This window comes from Abramis brama (genome assembly GCF_963993115.1).
Source record: "Abramis brama genome assembly, chromosome: 8".
In the NCBI taxonomy this organism is placed as follows: Eukaryota; Metazoa; Chordata; class Actinopteri; order Cypriniformes; family Leuciscidae; genus Abramis; species Abramis brama.
The window spans coordinates 657,856-678,083 of NC_139970.1; the positions used below are offsets into that span (position 1 = coordinate 657,856).

At 39.4% G+C, this 20,228-nt stretch overlaps 2 protein-coding genes across 6 annotated transcripts in view; one reads left to right on the forward strand and one right to left on the reverse strand.

The window, feature by feature from the left end:
• Positions 1 to 20,228, reverse strand: part of LOC311088683 (interferon alpha/beta receptor 1a-like) — a 41,520-nt gene that overhangs the window by 17,813 nt on the left and 3,479 nt on the right. The gene's annotated exons all lie outside the window — the stretch shown is intronic.
• LOC311088759 (uncharacterized protein) lies at positions 798 to 3,377 on the forward strand (the record flags this gene model as incomplete). Its single annotated transcript, XM_084123040.1, has 3 exons — positions 798 to 2,324; positions 2,442 to 2,563; positions 2,868 to 3,377. Exons 1-3 carry the CDS (start codon positions 2,132 to 2,134, stop codon positions 3,375 to 3,377), a joined length of 825 nt encoding a protein of 274 aa, XP_083979166.1. The 5' UTR covers positions 798 to 2,131.

Sequence of the window (20,228 nt, forward strand, 5' to 3'; positions counted from 1 at the left end):
ATCCCAGCCTTTCACGAGTAACGCTGGACTGGACACTACTAGTGTACGAGATCATCAGGGTACTCTGTTAATCATGTGGTGTATCCCAGCCTTTCACGAGTAACGCTGGACTGGACACTACTAGTGTACGAGATCATCAGGGTACTCTTTTTATCATGTGGTGTATCCCAGCCTTTCACGAGTAACGCTGGACTGGACACTACTAGTGTACGAGTTCATCAGGGTACTCTGTTAATCATGTGGTGTATCCTAGCCTTTCACGAGTAACGCTGGACTGGACACTACTAGTGTACGAGTTCATCAGGGTACTCTGTTAATCATGTGGTGTATCCTAGCCTTTCACGAGTAACGCTGGACTGGACACTACTAGTGTACGAGATCATCAGGGTACTCTGTTAATCATGTGGTGTATCCCAGCCTTTCACGAGTAACGCTGGACTGGACACTACTAGTGTACGAGATCATCAGGGTACTCTGTTAATCATGTGGTGTATCCCAGCCTTTCACGAGTAACGCTGGACTGGACACTACTAGTGTACGAGTTCATCGGGGTACTCTGTTAATCATGTGGTGTATCACAGCCTTTCACGAACAGTGTTGGGTGTAACGCGTTACAAAGTTCAGTAACTGGTAGTGTAAGGCATTACTCGTCTGAAAATGGTAATATTATTACAGTTTTCCCGAGCTAGTTACTTGCGTTACATTTGCCAGTAGCACCTTCATCACACACAAGGCACACAACAGAGAACAGAAGGGAAGGGGAGGAGGGCGTGAATGGAACAGTGATTGGTCTGGGTTTGGCACGAGGTATCATTTACCATCACAGATTGGTCGACACCCGGCAGCCAGCAGCAGAGCGGCACCCTCAAAGACAGATGGGGAAAAATGGAAGCGTCAACAACGGCAAGCTCTTTTTCAGAGGAAGGTTCCCAGCAACAGAAAGCTAGTTTCGACGGGTGGGTTCAGTAATTATTTTGAATATGTTCAACGGAAGGAAAATAACTTGACGGTGAAGTGCACACTCTGCCCGGGGAGAAAGCTGCTCTCCACCGCTTGTAACTCTACCTCCAACTTGAAGAAGCACCTGCAGCGACAGCACGGACACATCAAGTTCGTTGCGAAGCGACAGAGTGACATGAACGAGCAGCCCCACAAGCAGCAAAAACATTTTTATTTGAACATAAAGTACTACCAACATCAAAATCCGAGATAAATAAGCTTGTTGCCTCGTACGTAGTAGAAGAAATGTTACCTCTTTCTACCGTCGAATCGCTGTCTTTTAGAAAGATAGCAGGGCAGACCAGGACAGGAAAACCTTCGCAATGTACCTAGATAAATGTTACGCCATGATGGAAAGTGAGCTGAAGAAAACGTTTGAGAGCACTGAGTATGTGTCAACGACCGCTGACATCTGGACTTGTCACAACAAAAGCTACATAGGCATGACTGCCCATTGGATTGATCCAAGCAACTTCCATCGTGAAAAAGCAGCCCTTGCCTGCAAAAGAATCAAAGGACGACACACATATGACATTGTGGCCACTGAAATTGAGCAGGTTCACTCATCTTATGGACTGTCAGAGAAGGTCACAGCAACAGTCACAGACAATGGATCGAATTTTGTTAAGGCTTTCAGGTCAGTTGAATAATAGTTTACTTACTTGTACTTATTTGCAAATGTATAAGTTAATGAATTGTTTAATTTGATTGCATTAATCAAGAAGACACATGATATGATTACATTTGAATTGAATAGGCCACACATTATAGTTTTTTTTTTCTTCTTGCACTTCTCACATTCAGGGAGTATGAGCCCAAGCCAGCAGCAGCAGCAGCATCCGATTCAGAGGACGAGGGATCAGGGGAGGATGAAGAAGTGTCATTTACCGATGTACAAGAAGTGCTCTCCACGGAACAAGAAGACCCAGGACACTTTACTCTCCCCCCTCACTTAAGATGTGCCTCGCACACACTTAATTTGATATCAACTGTTGATATTGAAAAATGGTTGACAGTGACAAACAAAACAATTTACAGAAGTGCCACTGCAAAGTGCTCTGCCCTCTGGACTAAGGCCAGCCGGTCTACAGTAGCTGCAGAGCTAGTGGAAAGCCTTTGTGGAAAAAAGCTCATGGTGCCTACAGTGACGAGATGGAACTCTTTCCACAATGCAGTTGCACGAATAACTGAGATATCCAGACCACAGTTGACAACTCTCTGCAGTCAGTTAGGTGTACGAGCCTTTTCCGAGCGAGAGTACAAATTCCTTGTAGAGTATTGCACAGTCACAAAACCGCTTACAAAAGCTTTGGACCGTTTACAAGGTGAGATAAAGTATAGGTTAATGTAAACCTGTGGCTTCTTGCCTTTCCTTTTTTTGAATGTTAAACATTTGAATCAAACAAGTAATTCATTCATTGATTCATATTCATTCATTCCAGGGGAAAATGATTGTTATTATGGCAATCTATTACCGACACTGGAGTCTCTGATGTCAAAGACCTTGGCATTGCGTCCCGGCCTCTCCGAGATGATGGCAAATCTGCCTGATGTCATAGTGCAGGTAGGCTGTGAGTGTGTATTTAAGACTTACTGACTGTAACTTTGTGTGATATGAGAGAAGCCTGTCATATGCACAATTGCACATCCCTCCACTATCACAGATGCTTCCATTATCACAGTCTTCTAAATTTCACACTGAAATAGGCTCTTAGAGAATGTAAGAATTGTATACTGGTACTGTGTTTCTGAAGACCTGGTATAGTCAATATGCCTGTTGCATCATTTACATGTCAACTCCTTCCACAGGAAGGTATGTTTTTCCTCTTTAAGAGAAATATCTAATTTTAGAAATATTTTTCTTACAGGCCATCAAAACCCGCTTTGCTTCTGTTTTGGACAGTAGGGAGGGTCTCCTGGCTGCTGTCACTCTGCCGAAGTTCAAGATGAGGTGGTTGAGGGAAGAGACCAGGAGAGAGGCCCTAAAGACTCTGCTGATAACAGAGTGTCGTGCTTCACCCCTGGCTGCCCCCCACAATGAGGAGCATGAGGTCAGGCCTCCACAGATTAGTCCAGCATCCAGCAGTAGTGAGGATGACTTTTTTGTGTTTGAGGAAGAGCAGGATTCAGGATCTTTTGGCCCAGACAGGGAGGTGATGGAGTACCTGAAGTCTGGGTCAGAGATGGGGGTCCTAGACAACTTCCCCAGAATTAAGAACTTATCTTTAAAATACAATACAGCACCAGCATCCAGTGCTCCAGTGGAGAGGCTATTCAGCCTGGGAAGCCTTGTTCTCACTCCAAGGAGGAACAGGTTAGGAGACAAGCGCTTTGAGAGACTCCTCCTTATGAGGTATAACCACTACTTTGACAAATAAGCTGACACATTCAGAAGCTCATATTTTGCACCAGAAAAATGCATTACAGTAAATGCCAACTGTATTTTTCCTTTTATTTACTTTGAGTCTTCTGTATTTGCTTTAACTCATTTCAACAACCTACCTCTCCTCTGCACTGTGTTTGCTTTTTAACAATTTACCTCTCCTCTACACAGTGCTGGTAAGGCCAGTCTTTTTTATTTATGGATATATTTTTTTGAGGAAGTTAATATTTTTTTTGTTTGTACTTGTTAATCGACAATCAAATTGATTTTTTGCACTAGATGGTTTTTGTTAAACATTGAGGAAGTTAATATGTTCTTGTGCTTGTTATAAATTGACAATCAAATTGATTGTTTGCACTAGACAGTGTTTGTTAAACATTGAGGAAGTTAATATATGTTTGGACTTGTTATAAATTGACAATCAAATTTATTGATTGTTTGCACCAGACGGTGTTTGTTAAACATTGAGGAAGTTAATACTTGTTTGTACTTGATTGCACAAGTACAGTTGTTTGTAGTTATTTGTGCTAGACAGTGCCAGTCTGTTGTTGGCGTAATAAAGACCCTAAAGAACACTCCTCCTTTGTATGTTCTCCCTCCATCTGATGCATCTCAGGCAATTATAGAGTAATTAAGAAAAAAAATGTAACTAGTAATATAACTAGTTACTTTCTCCAGGGAGTAATAAAGTAAAGTAAGGCATTACTATTTTTGAGAGTAATATGTAATATGTAATATATTACTTTTTTGAGTAACTAGCCCCAACACTGTTCACGAATAACGCTGGACTGGACACTACTAGTGTACGAGTTCATCAGGGTACTCTGTTAATCATGTGGTGTATCCCAGCCTTTCACGAGTAACGCTGGACTGGACACTACTAGTGTACGAGATCATCAGGGTACTCTGTTAATCATCAGCGGTTTGACAGCTCGTCCCTTCTACTCGCATAAAGAGACATTTTCCATCTTATTAGGACACAAATAATAGAATTTCACCTATTTTTTTTATTTTAAAGGGGACATATCATGCCAAATGCACTTTTTTAGCCCTTAAATGCATTTTGTTGTATATTTGGAGTGTTTAGAAGTACAGAAAATATGAAATTATTCTCTTCAGGTGCTTCGTTGATATAATATTCTGTTTTGGTCATATTTTTCAACCTGTTCCGATTTTTCTGTTATCTATGACGTTTTTTGAACTATTACGTCACAGTATTTGCAGCGGAACTGCCAAATAAGGACATTGACTTCCGGCCCAACACTTCGAGCAATCCGCCATTTTTATTTCTCGCTGCAATTTTGTAGTCCAAGCTAAAGGATGCAGAAGTTACGAGAGGGTAAGTTAAAATGTTCGGTTGTTGGATGTAGTAACCCACACGCTTCATTACATCGCTTAATGTAGATGAACTGCCGCGCTTGTTACAGGACGCATGTTTAACTGAAAGAACGAGCAGAGAGAGAGACCCGGTCGCGCACGCGCACTCTCTCTCTTCGGAGCCAGGCGAAAGTGTAAACAAGACATCACCATCTCCAAACTAGACGCTGTCTTGCTCTCTCTCCCTCGCACATATTAATCAAAATAAATCGACACGGTGGTAAAAGGTCGGAAGACCAAAGTTTCATGTGTAAATACAGTAACACACCATTGCGATACATCCATATGAAGACGTTGTTCTGCAGGTTCGTCGTCTTCATTTTCATCTCGCTCCTGCTCCGACTCTGGCTCGAACATGTAAGGCTGGCTGGACAAGTCTTCCGTTGTTGACATTTTGTTAATAACGTGTGAATAAAAAGTTTCTGTGCCGCTAGATAATCGTATCTCTGCTATCAAACTACAAAAATGGCCGAACGGGGTGGAATTGAACCGAGTGTGGGCGGGGTATGAAGGGTCTCAATTGTATTTAAAGAGACCGCACCAAAACGAGTTGCTCTCAGACGCACATCAGAAAAGGGGTAGAAAAGGGCCTGTGGAGCTATAATAATGAGGAATTCAGACCCAAGCATTGCAGTTCCGCTTTATATAGACTACAAATGTATGATTTATATGTAAAAAGGAACAATTTAAAAGCATGATATGTCTCCTTTAATGTTTGCATCTCCAGGATACGTAACTCCTTTTGGGAGTAAATTAATTGAAAACAGAATGCTTGTTTGGCAATGTGTATTACAATATTTTTTAAAACATTTATTCACTACATTATTCTTTGTAAAATTCTGTTGAACAATAAGTATAATGCCTATTTATGACTATATTAGCCTTCTGTATCATATTTAATATGCAAATTTCTAGGGCCAATAAATTATCAATATGGCCAAATCTTTGCAGAGAACCCTGTTGTGCTCAATCTACTTCATGCCTTCTGTCCTCTGATCGAGAGACCAGACTTCGTCAAGTAATGTCTTTTTATCATGAATCTTTAATGATTTTTACAAAGTAAATGTTAGATGAACATTTACTGGACTGAAGCAACTTGGGTTTAGGCTACTTGATTATTCATACATCATTTGTTAATGTTAAACATTATTTTTACATTTGTTCGTCAAAATAAAAAGGTGAATATGATTCGTCAGTTGCTGTTAGTCTCGCCTATTACGTGATAATAGTACGATTCGTGTGTTTGTAGATTTGCATTTGAAAATGGCGACGCTAATAACAATCAGTAGATTTTTTTAAGAAGCCTAAATTGGATGTTTCAAGTGTACTGAAGAAACCAGGTCTACCAATGAAGCTAGACCACCTGCAGCTGAATCTGCATCTCCTGCTAATAGGCACGTCAGCAATTATTAAAGATGGTCCATCTAATGAACCAACAGAGTCAACTTCCAATGTCTCTGGAACCCCACCACAGGACCTGTCTGCCCTGGACGAGCCCCCCGTGCAACGGTTCTCAGTGCCTACTGGACACCTAAACAATTGATCTCTTCTCTCCTTTGAACGTGAACTGACAGAGACACTTGATTACGATGAGATCATATCCGTTTTTAATCAAAAACCCCGTGGTCTCAGACTAATATTATAGGAGCTGGAGTGGACGACATGTTAAGGAAGGTAGATGTAAATGTATATTATACAAAAATTCTCTCAATATTTTTTGCAAAGAAAATCTAACAATAATTCATATAGACTAAAATGTATAGGCCTACTTGACAGAAAATATGACTGTTATTGTGTTTGTTTCAGTGTATATGTGCATATAGTGAGTATATATGTTGTTATTTGCCATTATATTAAATGTTGTTATTTGCTAGTATGGAACGTTATGCTGTGTTGGAATTTTATTTTATTGTATTGTATTTTTTTGGGTGATCTGGCGTGCAGTTTCCGAACGCCACACTGCCCACCCTGTTTAATGAAGGCCCACCCACTTTAACATTTCTGGCCTCGCCCCTCTGTGAAAGGGTTAGGGTTAGGAGCTGTGAAAGGGTTCCTCCGGTGCGAAAGCCCTTATTTTAGACCTCTAAAGGGCGACATTTCCCCTGAGGTACACATATTTACAGACAAAAAATAAATTACATTTCAACATAAACATAACATGCTTACACTTAATAACAACTTTTTATACGATATACATCCACTTTTATCTGAAGGCGAGCAGATTTCCCACTACAGGTGATCATGTTGTTTTTAAATGCTAAAGATTGTAGCCTATGAAGAAAAGTCACCAGATCCAAATATTAGTGATGTAGTACTCGAGACCGATTTCTGCTTTCTCGGACTCGTCTCGGACTTGTTCCTTCAAAGACTCGGTCTTGACTCGGTCTCGGACCACAGTGGGAGGAGAAGGACTCGTAATTTCAGACCGAGTCCTCGAGATTTTTTTTTCCAACGCATTTTTTTATGTTCATATAAAAAAAAAAACACAACACATAACAACAATAATAAAATGCAATGTTGACGGGCATTATTTGAAAATGACATCCCATGGTGCAATGCAAAGATACTGCCGTCAGAGCCGTTTATTTATCTCTATGGGGGGGGGTCGCACACCGGACGCGCCGCGCCACGCCACGTCTAGGACAACTCGAGGTATCGCACACCGGACGCGCAATTTCTCAGTTTATGGCCAGCAATATTGTTATGTTTAAGGACATTATGAATGCCTGTACTATGTTATGATTGTACAGTACAATTAAATACAATCGTTGCTAAGTCTGCAGTCTGAATTCACTTTACCTCAGAGCATCCGTTAACTGAATGAATTGAGAATATCACCTGAAAATCCGATAACATCAGCAATTTTCATTCAAGCAGCTGATTTCTGTGAATGAATGTAAAACTAAATGTATATTGCAGCACAGGGTGAAGTCAGTATATACATTAACGACGATTTGAGACAAATAAATGTACATTTAATGTAAAACTATGTAAATGGCGCTCTGTGGCGCGGCAGGATTTTGAACAAGGTCCTGAGCCGTTGCTGGGCGCCGCAGACAGACGCTGAAAGGCGCCGCCGGTGTGTGTACTCTCATAGAGAATAATCCCAGTCAGCAAATTTCCTTTGGCAAAGATGTGGGCCAGATAAACAGCTGAGCTGTGGCCCAGATTAGTTTGTGTTTGCCGGCCCAGATATGGCCCACATCTCCTTTGCCAGAACTGAACCAAAGGACTGCCATAACTCCACCAAGCATGAGCCAAATACTACAATTTCATGTGGCCCATATGTGAGCCTGGTGTGCAACTTTAGTATGGCTGAGTTCTGTTAAAATCTAACGGCCCTTATGTGGCCCACATGCAGCTGACAGAATTTAAAGTCTTATTAACTCACAGGTAAATTAAACACTCAACAACAAATGTACTCAAAACTATTTATTTTGACAAGCATTTAAATAATTACAACTAAAGTGTTGTACTTAATTACAGTAGTATTCAGCTGAAAACATTTCATAAAAATAAATATAATTACAGCAACAGAGTTGAATTTAATAATTACAGCAACAGAGTTGAATTTAATAATTACAGTAGTATTCAGTTGAAAACATTTAAGAATACATAGAATTACAGCTACTCAGTTGTACTTAAGTAGAATTCAGTTGAAAACATTTAAGAATACAAATTAATATAAATAGCATTCAAAGTTAATTTTTTACACCAAAGTTCAAAACACGATCAAAGCGTGTATTAATGTTATGTTCAATTAGTCTAATGAGAGTAATACAAATAGATCACAGTAACTTGGTAAAGAGAACTTTAAAGAGAAATTAAGAAAGTTAAAGCAAACTTGAAACTTTGAGTTGAGAAGTGTGTTGATGTGCAGAGAAGTCTCCAATGAGGGTCGGCAATGTGTTGATCTTTTCCAGTAAGGGGATTCTGCCTGACTGCACCTGCAATAAAGAAGAATTTAAATAATGTTAGCAGCAATACAACCTGAAAGCTAGAGCTGCAGGAGAATGAAGAAAAAATCATTAATGTAAATATCCTTTAATATTTTAATTGCAATTAGTAACAAATTAAACACCTCTGAATTACCACTGTATGAAAGTTTTTTTCCAGTAAATTTTCAAAAGGAATTGCAAATTGTATTTTTCAATATGTCGGCCAGAATTATACCATAATTCCTTATAGAATACTTTTGCACCAACCGGTTAAAATTCACAGCACTGCATGTATTCTGCTTTTTTTTTTAAAAAGACATGCACACTCTAATGTAAAAAAACACCAACACAGATAGCATTAATGTCATGTTTTAGTCCAAAGACAGAGTCTACAAAAATAAGTGTTTTTACTAACACAAAATAAACTCAAGATAACCCGCAATGATGCGAGACAATTTGGAAGCAGAAACACACAAACAATAATGGGCCAAGTACTGAATGCAAGGAGGAACATAAAGGGTTAGTTCGCCCAAAAATGAAAATTCTGTCTGTAATTACCCTCAAGTTTTTCCAACTTCTGTGTTGTACGTCAGAGCGTAGACTCACTATTGGCCGGTGCTGGTCATGTGTGGGATACTGGCCAATCGTGAGCCTACGTTCTGACGTACAACACAGAAGCGCTGCGCTGTTATACTACGTGAACTCACTCAGAGGAAAATGAAGAGTTGAATGAAATGAAGAGTTGAATAAAGTCGTTATTTTTGCTTGTTTTGCGCACAAAAAGTATAACTCGACACTTGATAAACTTAAGGTTCAGCCACTGTATTCTTGGACTATTTTAACAATGTCTTTACTAACTTTCTGGGCTGGCAAGTTTCAATAACAGAGAAGCCTATGGAGGAGTGAGACAGCTCTCAGATTTCATCATAAATATCTTAATTTGTGTTCTGAAGATGAACAGAAGTCTTACGGGGGTGGAACAACATGGGTGAGTAATTGATTTTTGGGTGAACTAACCCTTTAAATACACAGTGATAATGAACTAAATACAGATAGTTGTAGGCATGCGCTGGTGTTTGGCTCGATCATGGTGCAAATGACCCTATAGGTTGATTTTACTCCGAACCATCCCTTTAAGCTCTGAACCATGAATTTGTGACTATTACTATTACTGAGATAACAGAAATAAAAATACAATGTTCTGTAAAGCGGTTTTGAAAAGTTTTGTATTGTGCAAAGTGCTACAAATAAAAGGGACTTCTAAAAAAGGTCTCACCAATGACAACTTCCTTTACGATCAGGCGTTGGACACCAATCTTCCCATTGACTTCTCTCCAATTCATAACGTGCCACAGCAGTTGTAAAAGTGCCTTTCAGCACTCTCCACACGGTGTTATCCAGGTCAAAGCCACCAACCAGACCCAGACAGGTAATCTGATAGGGAAAAAACAAAACCATTGTGTAAGTGGTTGAAATATGCATTTAAATAGACCACCCTAAAATGAAAGTGGTTTTATATTCAAAAATGAACTATAAACTATTACTTACTCCATCTGAAGCCATATTTTCTAGGTTTTTAATATGGAAATTATTGTCATTGCCCCACCCATACTGCACATTAGGGCTGGGTGGTATGACAGTATACCATAGCAATCTCGATCGTTAGGAATCAGAGTAATTATAAAAATGTCCTGCCTCTTCCAAGCTTTATAATGGCAGTGAATGGCCGTTCAATTAATTGATAGTTAAAGGTAGGGTAGGTAGGATTTTTCTAAAAAAAAAAACATTCCAAATTTGTTTAAACTGTCTTTATATACCAATACATAATTAAAATATAAGTACTCTGAAAAAGAGAGTATAAAAATCGAGTGTCTGTAGGCCTCTCACGACTGTTGTAAACACAGCTAATTATTTCCATTCACTCCACCCCCTCCCTTCTGAGCTCCTTCCAAAGCCACGCCCCCAAAACACATGAACGCGCGACGCCAAACGCTCAGGCTCAGCTGGAAGACGCATTATTTACCTGAGACGAGAGCAGAGGAAGGAGCGCAGTGCATGCAGTGACATCATGTCAGAATCACATGTAATAAAATACCTAACTTTATCACTATAAATATAAACAAATAAGATGGCTTTTAGTACTCACTATCAATCTAGCATATCGATACTGGTAAAGTTTAAAATATATTTTGTTTGATTCGGTAACGAGCTATATTTAGGCTGTAACGAGCTACATTTATAAGGCAAAGCTAAAAACAGGTTGCATTGATACACATTTTTCCATTACCATCAGTTAAACTGTGATGAAGGTGAATTTCGTGTACGATTCATAACATATACGGTGTTTTGCATGTAAGAGTTTCCATGATGAAAACATTGTTGACTCTGATGAGGACTAACGTTACACTCCGGTGACAAGTACCGCATCGTCGGTTCGAGGACAGGTCCGGGGTCGAGGGCGAAGCAGAGGAGGTCGTTCAAGAGTGCGGGCAACCAGGGTCCGAGGAAGTAGTTTTTGCCTTGTTTGCCTTCGCTGACTGCATATGCACGTGCTTTGAATTTTGAATGCTCTTTCTCTGCCATAATTTTACTCTTCGTAGGTTCCGCGCCTCTCTTGCACTCCTCAAATCAAACGGGTGCGCGCGCACATGGGCAGATCTTGTAGCAACAGGGGTGGTAGCCATGGTTGCGAGAGTGAGTGACAGTCGCCCAAACCAATCAATTGTTTCGTCCCGGATGGAAATAATGAGCTGTGTTTATTGCAGATTAAAAGGTCTACAGTCACTCGATTTTTAAACTCTCTTTTTCAGAGCACTTACATTTTAATTATGTATTGGTATACAAAGACAGTTTAAACAAATTTGAAAAAAAGTTTTTTATAAAAATCCTACCTACCCTGCCTTTAACAGAAATACAGCAATTCATTGTTTGTTCATGTTAGTTCACAGTGCATACTAAAGTTAACAAGTAAAAATTTTGATTTGAATGTGTTAGTAAATGTTGAAATTAACATTAACACATATTAATATATGCTGTAGAAGTGCAGTTCATTATTAGTTCATGTTAACTAGGTATTTTAATCGGGTATTGTATCGAAAGTCATAATTTTGGTATTGTGACTTGACACTAATAGCCTAACGTTACAACTTTAATTTTAAAGAGGGAAAAGTCATGAGAAAAAGTCTTGGTTGAATATCATTTCAGAGTTAAATAAAAAGATACATACAATAATGCACACGCATTAATGTGTTTATTCTTGGCATTTTTATATTATTATTAGTTGAATGATTGTGAACACAAATTAGGATTTAGGTTTTTTGACAAACAGTAACACCGACATTGGATCGCGTCGCCTTAATTCACAAACAGGCTACTACACATGACAAACTATACTATTTTATATGTGTACGACAGTGTGCTGTTGATTTATAAACAAAAACATCTTAATTTAAAACGGCAAACCAGCGAACTGCTATAGCCTACATTGAACTTTATTGTAAGTTATAGCAGTAAACTGAGGAAAATATTAGCTAGTTCAACCCCTTCCTCGATGAAACGAATAACTAAACGCATAATAACATGCAATATTGACACATGATGCTGCATATTTCAATTATATGACTTTAAAATGCCAAAACATAACTTACCTGAATGTACACAGTCGTGAGGAAAGCAGAGTAAATGGCGTCAGCTGGCCAGTGTCGCAGTCAAACTCGCGCCGTAGTCTCACTCCACCAATACATGAATATCAGTCACGTGACCTCTTACGTCATCCGCTCTTTTTCCAGTTGACTGCCGCCATCTTGAGTACCTACCGAGTACTGTCTATGGTACCGACAAGCATTAACTAGCTAGCTTGCTACTATTTACAGCTTCGTACGGATACAGTAAATGGCTACGAAAGACAACATTTCGCACCTCGACTGCCATGAAAAGAAATGCTACTTTCAAAAAATAATATCATTTGGGTGTGATCCCTACGCGATACCTGATGCGTACTTCCAGCCTCTGTCCGCTGCTACCGAACTACCAATCCTGGCATTCAATAATATTATATGTTGATCCAACTATTCTAAGAGTGTATTTAAATGGTCCAGTGGCAGAACTTTTGCCAAGCGTGTCAGAGGTTCTGGGTTCTAATCCGCACTCGTATAGTTTTTTTTTTTTCTCATCAAAACTGTGAATTTGTGTTCAGTTTGTTTTGTAATTTCACCGGAACGAATAGAGAGTCTCTCCACATTGAAGCGCGCGTCAGAGTGAAGACTGTGCGCGAGCCACAAACAAACACAGTAAGTTATCCGTGCCACTGATCGCAGCGGCAACGAGCACTTTGATCACTTGATTTCAGAAACAACACATTTCAGCGCTAGATCGCCTCTTATTTAACAAACGAACGAAATTAATGCTCTGCTAGTTAACTGGAGATGTTTTGTTTATTTGTATTGGTACATTCGTGCCGCGAGATGTTTCAAAAGTGGTGGGGATATGTCCCACTCGCCCCACCTGCAAATTACGGCCTCTTTTTTCGCCTGTAAAAGGATATTTTGGGGTCTCCTTTTTTGTTGTTGCACCCCACCGCACAACATATTGAAGATCAAATCAAATCAAATCAAGTATATTTGTATAGCGCTTTTCACAATACAGATTGTATCAAAGCAGCTTCACAGTATTAAAATAAAATAATACAACAAAGTTTGTTTCTAGTGGAATTTATTGATTGATAGAATAAAATTAAATATTCCCAAAATATCCCCAACTGAGCAAGCCAAAGGCAACAGTGGCAAGGAACCGAAAAAACTCCATCAGGTGACCTAATGGAGAAAAAAAAAAAACCTTGGGAGAACCCAGGCTCAGTCGGGGGCCAGTTCTCCTCTGGCATTTATGAACTAGAGGCCGGATTGTAGTTTGAAACTGTGAGATTAACAATATTATATGAATGCCTGGCTGAAAAGATGCGTCTTTAATCTAGTTTTAAACTGGGAGAGCGAGTCCGAGCAACGAACAGTATCAGGAAGGCTATTCCAGAGTTTTGGAGCCAAATGTGAAAATGCTCTCCCTCCTTTGGTGGATCTGGATACCCTAGGTATGACCAAAAGCCTTGAATTTATTGATCTTAAAGAGCGCGATGGATTATAGGGCGATAGAAGATCCGTTAAATAGACTGGAGCTAAGCCGTTTAGGGCTTTATAAGTCAGTAGCAATACCTTATAATTAATACGGAACTTTATAGGTAGCCAATGTAGTGATGATAAAATCGGTGTTATATGATCATATTTTCTTGATCTAGTAAGAACTCTAGCAGCTGCATTTTGGACTAACTGTAGCTTGTTTATTGAGGATGCAGGACAACCGGCTAATAAAGCATTACAGTAATCTAGTCTCGAGGTCATGAATGCATGAACTAACTTTTCTGCATCAGAAACTGATAGCATATTACGTAGCTTAGCAATGTTTCTAAGGTGGAAAAAGGCAGTTTTTGTAACATACAAAATATGATTTTCAAAAGACAGGTTACAATCGAGTATAACACCCAGGTTTTTTACTGTAGAGGATAAAGTAACAGGACATCCTACGATGTCAAAGTTGTATTGTGAGAGGTTCTGTGGGCGGTTTTTTGAACCGATAAGTATTACCTCTGTCTTGTCTGGATTTAATAAAAGAAAATTACGCGTCATCCAATCTTTTATATCTTTAACACACTCTGTCAATTTGGATAATTTAGCGTTTTCATCCGGCCGTGATGAAATATATATTTGAGTGTCATCAGCATAACAATGGAAACTAATTCCATGTTTCCTTATAATATTTCCAAGTGGCATCATATATATTGAGAATAACAGAGGGCCCAACACAGATCCCTGCGGCACTCCATAGTTTACTGGAGTTATGATCGATTTTTCTCCATTTAAATAGACAAAATGGTAGCGGTCAGATAAGTATGATCTAAACCAGCTTAATGCTTGTCCTTGAACACCAGTATAATTTAGTAGTCGATCTAAGAGTATTGTGTGATCTATAGTATCGAACGCAGCACTTAGATCAAGTAAAACTAGTATTGAGATACAGCCTTGGTCAGAAGCTAAGAGTAAATCATTTGTGATTTTAACGAGCACAGTTTCAGTGCTATGATGCGGCCTGAATCCTGACTGAAACTTTTCATAGATATCATTTTCTTGCAAGAAAGAGCCCAGTTGAGTGGACACAACTTTTTCTAGTATTTTAGACATAAAAGGTAGATTTGAAATGGGTCTATAATTTGCTAGATTATTATGATCTAATTGTGGTTTCTTAATGAGAGGTTTTATAACTGCCAGTTTAAATGTTCTTGGAACATGACCTAAAGATAAAGATGAGTTAATAATATTGAGGAGAGGCTCTTCCACTACAGGTAACACTTCCTTCAGTAGTTTAGTTGGTATAGGATCTAATAAACATGTTGTTGTTTTAGATGAAGTGATAAGTTTATTTAACTCTTTTTGTTCTATAGTTGTAAAGCACTGTAATTGTTCTTGCGGGGGGATAATTGAGGCTGAATTATAAGGTGCGATTGAGGATTGAACGTTTACAATTGTGGTTCTGATGTTTTCTATTTTCTCAGTGAAGAAGTTCATGAAATCATTACTACTAAACTGTAACGGGATATTTTGTTCGGGTGACGTCTGTTTATTTGTTAGTCTAGCCACGGTGTTAAATAAAAACCTAGGATTGTTTTGGTTGTTTTCTATTAGTTTGCGGAGGTGCTCAGCCCTGGCTGCTTTTAGGGCCTTTTTATAACGTGACATACTGTCTTTCCACGCGATTCTAAAGACCTCTAAATTAGTTTGTTTCCATTTACGCTCTAAATTACGGGTTTCTCTCTTTAGAACATGCGTAGTATTATTGTACCATGGTGCTTTAATTTTCTCTCTGACCTTTTTTAATCTAATGGGTGCAACAACATCCAATGTTCTAGAGAGAATGGTGCTCATAGTGCTAGTTAGTTCTTCTAGTTCATCTGTTTGTTTGGGTTCACTGAGCAGCTGAGACAGATTAGATAAGCAATTTGAGAAATTATCTATGGTGGATGGAAGGATTGTTCTGCCTGGTCGAAAACGCGGCACAGCATGACATATTACAGCAGTACGTAATATGCAAGTTACCAAGTAATGGTCAGTGACATCATCACTTTGTGGAATGATATCTATATCGGTTGGATCGGTTCCATATGATATAATTAAATCGAGTGTGTGATTAAGACGATGAGTTGGTCCGGTGACGTTTTGCTTGACCCCAAAGGAATTTAATAAATCTATAAACGCAGCCCCTAACGCATCATTTGAATTATCTACGTGTATGTTAAAATCTCCAACAATTAATGCTTTATCTACATTGACCAATAGATCTGAGAGAAAATCTGCAAACTCTTTTAGGAAATCAGCGTAAGGCCCAGGCGGTCTATATACGGTAGCCAAGGCTAGAGATAATATGGATTTTTTTCTAACATCTAAGAGCGTAACATTTAGTACAAGTATTTCAAACGAAATAAACTTATAACCCGTTTTCTGAGTAACATTGAGAATATCTCTATAGACCGCTGCAACACCGCCGCCACGACCAATCAGACGGGGTTCGTGCTTATAGGAGTATCCAGATGGAGTAGACTCATTTAGACCGAAATAATCATTAGGTTTAAGCCAAGTTTCAGTAAGGCAAAGTACATCGAAGCTATTATCTGTGACTATTTCATTTACAATAACTGCCTTAGGTGTGAGTGATCTAATGTTTAGAAGACCTAGCTTTAGAAATTGTTTTTGATTACTAATAGCAACATTTTCTGGTTTAATAACAATTAGATTTTTTCTAGATACTGCAGTAGATTTATTATTTGATCTCACTAAACGAGGAATAGACACAGTTTCTATGCAATGTTCTACACTATTTATATCAGTTAATTTGGTGCAGCAGAGACTATGATTTGGACTTTTGGTTACTAGTCAAAAGGTATTTAACATTTTGGAGATGTTATCTGACAGAAGATCCGATCCGAATCTGCTTGGGTGTAAGCCATCAGCACGGTAAAGCCTAGGACACTCCCAAAACAGATTCCAATTATTTACAAAGAGCAGTTTCTGCTCATTGCACCATGATATTAACCATTCATTTAGCGCGAATAATCTACTAAACTTTTCATGACCTAGTCGGTACGTGGGAAACGGTCCTGACACAATGATCGTTATATCAGGCGATGTGCTGCGTACCGTATCAATCAGATTCCTGAAGTCTTTCTTCAGAACCTCTGTCTGGCGCAGCCTGATGTCGGCCCCTCCCGCGTGCAGGACCACAGTTCCGATGCGCTCGTTCAGAATCTCGGGAACGTGAGCAGCGATTTCAGAAACACGAGCACCAGGAAAGCAGTGACTATGCACCTTACTTTTATTTAACGTAGCGTGTACGTGTCGAACGATGGAATCACCGATGATCACAGCATCGCGTTCTGTTTCGCGGAGAGGGGAGAAGCGGTTTTGTGTGGATATCTCGAAAACCGGGAGGGTCGGAGAGAGTCTTCTTGGTCTAGACCTGACTCGCGTCTTCCGCTGCGGAAATATCCAGGCTTCGTGGTGGCATGTTGGAGCCGGCGTAAACGAGACCATAGCTGATCGCGGCCTCGACGCTCGTGACCGATGCTGAGTAACGCACGGAGTAGACGAGGTCGGAGTCAGCGGGTTAGTAACGTTAATCACTGATTTGTGTGCATCGGCGCGTGATGTTTCAAGAGCCAAACGCCGGTCTATCAGCTCGGCTTTTCTCACTAAAAGGTCGTGGATCTGTTTCTCAACAGCTTCCAGCTCAGACTGTACCGCGTGTAGCTCAAATGTGTCCTCACCTGCACCAAAAGGTAGACTACTTACATCTGATATATTCGTCATTTTAACAGATGGACAGTAAGTTAAGTTAGCAACGACGCTACCAGTGATGCTATCAATATTAATACTACTTTATGGCTTAAGTCTTGGATAAAATCCGTCTTTTTAGTGGTACGGGTGTGGAGTAGACGCACGATAGGCGAAAAAAAATTTTGTTTATAAATGAGTGCGGAGAAGACGCGTTCAGCCGTGATCCACGGACGTAACCTATAAGAGTATCTAGCGTTGGATCACTAGGCTTGAGACGCGTCTGCTCAACAGTCCGCGTTATAACTATGAGGTGAGGAAAAATAGAAAATGTTCGTTGTAAGTGAGTTTAAAGAGAAATCAAGAATTATAAATCAATCGATGGAGCTCCAAAGACAACAACGCGTTCAGACGCGACGCATGCGCATTCGAAACAGGAAGTTCGAAAAAGTAAGATATAGCTATTTAGTTCCTTTGCGACTGACGTGAATCAGGTACTCAAAATGGCGGCAGACAAGTTTTAGAAGTGAGTGACGTCAGTGAGGAGACGTTGGTGACATCATCTGATATTCATCTATAGGAGGGAAGATGCAGAGCAACCTGAGGTGTGGAACGGCGGATGTTTGCCGCACTTGATTTCAGGATTCCTGCGTTTTTCCATGTATAAGCCAAATGTTTACCACAAGTCGGTGTTTCTCACTGTGTGCCATAGCTCAACCACATATGGTTCTCATGTGTTCGTTGTTATCTGGGCCATATACCTCAAAATCAGTTGTGAACCAAGAGAGCATTTCCCGCAGATTTTAAAGTTATGGCAAAACAAATATGGCTACAATTTGGCCCATATCTGTTCAGCCATGCCACATCTGCGTTCGATACTATAGATCACACAATACTCTTAGATCGACTACAAAATTATACTGGTGTTCAAGGACAAGCATTAAGCTGGTTTAGATCATACTTATCTGACCGCTACCATTTTGTCTATTTAAATGGAGAAAAATCGATCATAACTTCAGTAAACTATGGAGTGCCGCAGGGATCTGTGTTGGGCCCTCTATTATTCTCAATATATATGATGCCACTTGGAAATATTATAAGGAAACATGGAATTAGCTTCCATTGTTATGCTGATGACACTCAAATTTATATTTCATCACGGCCGGATGAAAACGCTAAATTATCCAAATTGACAGAGTGTGTTAAAGATATAAAAGATTGGATGACGCGTAATTTTCTTTTATTAAATCCAGACAAGACAGAGGTAATACTTATCGGTTCAAAAAACCGCCCACAAAACCTCTCACAATACAACTTTAACATAGTCGGATGTCCTGTTACTTTATCCACTACAGTAAAAGACCTGGGTGTTATACTAGACTGCAACCTGTCTTTTGAAAATCATATTTCGTATGTTACAAAAACAGCCTTTTTCCACCTTAGAAACATTGCTAAGCTACGTAACATGCTATCAGTTTCTGATGCAGAAAAGTTAGTTCATGCATTCATGACCTCGAGACTAGATTACTGTAATGCTTTATTAGCCGGTTGTCCTGCATCCTCAATAAACAAGCTACAGTTAGTCCAAAATGCAGCCGCTAGAGTTCTTACTAGATCAAGAAAATACATTTACATTTACATTTACATTTAGTCATTTAGCAGACGCTTTTATCCAAAGCGACTTACAAATTAGGACTAAATTAAGCGAGTCATCATGAAGAGGCAAAAACAACAACAACGCAAGAAGTGCTCAAAATACGAAGTTCAGGCATTATTCAGAGTAGCATAAGCCCGATAAGTGATGTTTCAAAGGGAAAGGAATTTTTTTTTTTTTTTTATGAGGTTAAGTGCTCACGGAAGAAATGGGTTTTCAGCTGTCTTTTGAATGTTGTCAGGGATTCTGCATTCCGGATGAGGGTGGGGAGAGCGTTCCACCAGCATGGAACTGTGAATGAGAATGTTCTGGAAAGTGATTTTGTGGCTTTCTGTGATGGAAATATGATCATATAACACCGATTTTATCATCACTACATTGGTTACCTATAAAGTTCCGTATTAATTATAAGGTATTGCTACTGACTTATAAAGCCCTAAACGGCTTAGCTCCAGTCTATTTAACGGATCTTCTATCGCCCTATAATCCATCGCGCTCTTTAAGATCAATAAATTTGAGGCTTTTGGTCATACCTAGGATATCCAGATCCACCAAAGGAGGGAGAGCATTTTCACATTTGGCTCCGAAACTCTGGAATAGTCTTCCTGATACTGTTCGTTGCTCGGACTCGCTCTCCCAGTTTAAAACTAGATTAAAGACGCATCTTTTCAGCCAGGCATTCATATAATACTGTTAATCTTACAATTCATATAATATTGTTAATCTTACAGTTCAAACTACAATCCGGCCTCTAGTTCATAAATGCCAGAGGAGAACTGCCCCCCGACTGAGCCTGGGTTCTCCCAAGGTTTTTTTTTTCTCCATTAGGTCACCTGATGGAGTTTTAGGACACCATTAGGTCACCTGATGGAGTTTTTTCGGTTCCTTGCCACTGTTGCCTTTGGCTTGCTCAGTTGGGGATATTTTGGGGATATTTAACTTTATTCTATCAATCAATAAATTCCACTAGAAACAAACCTTGTTGTATTATTTTATTTTAATTTAAT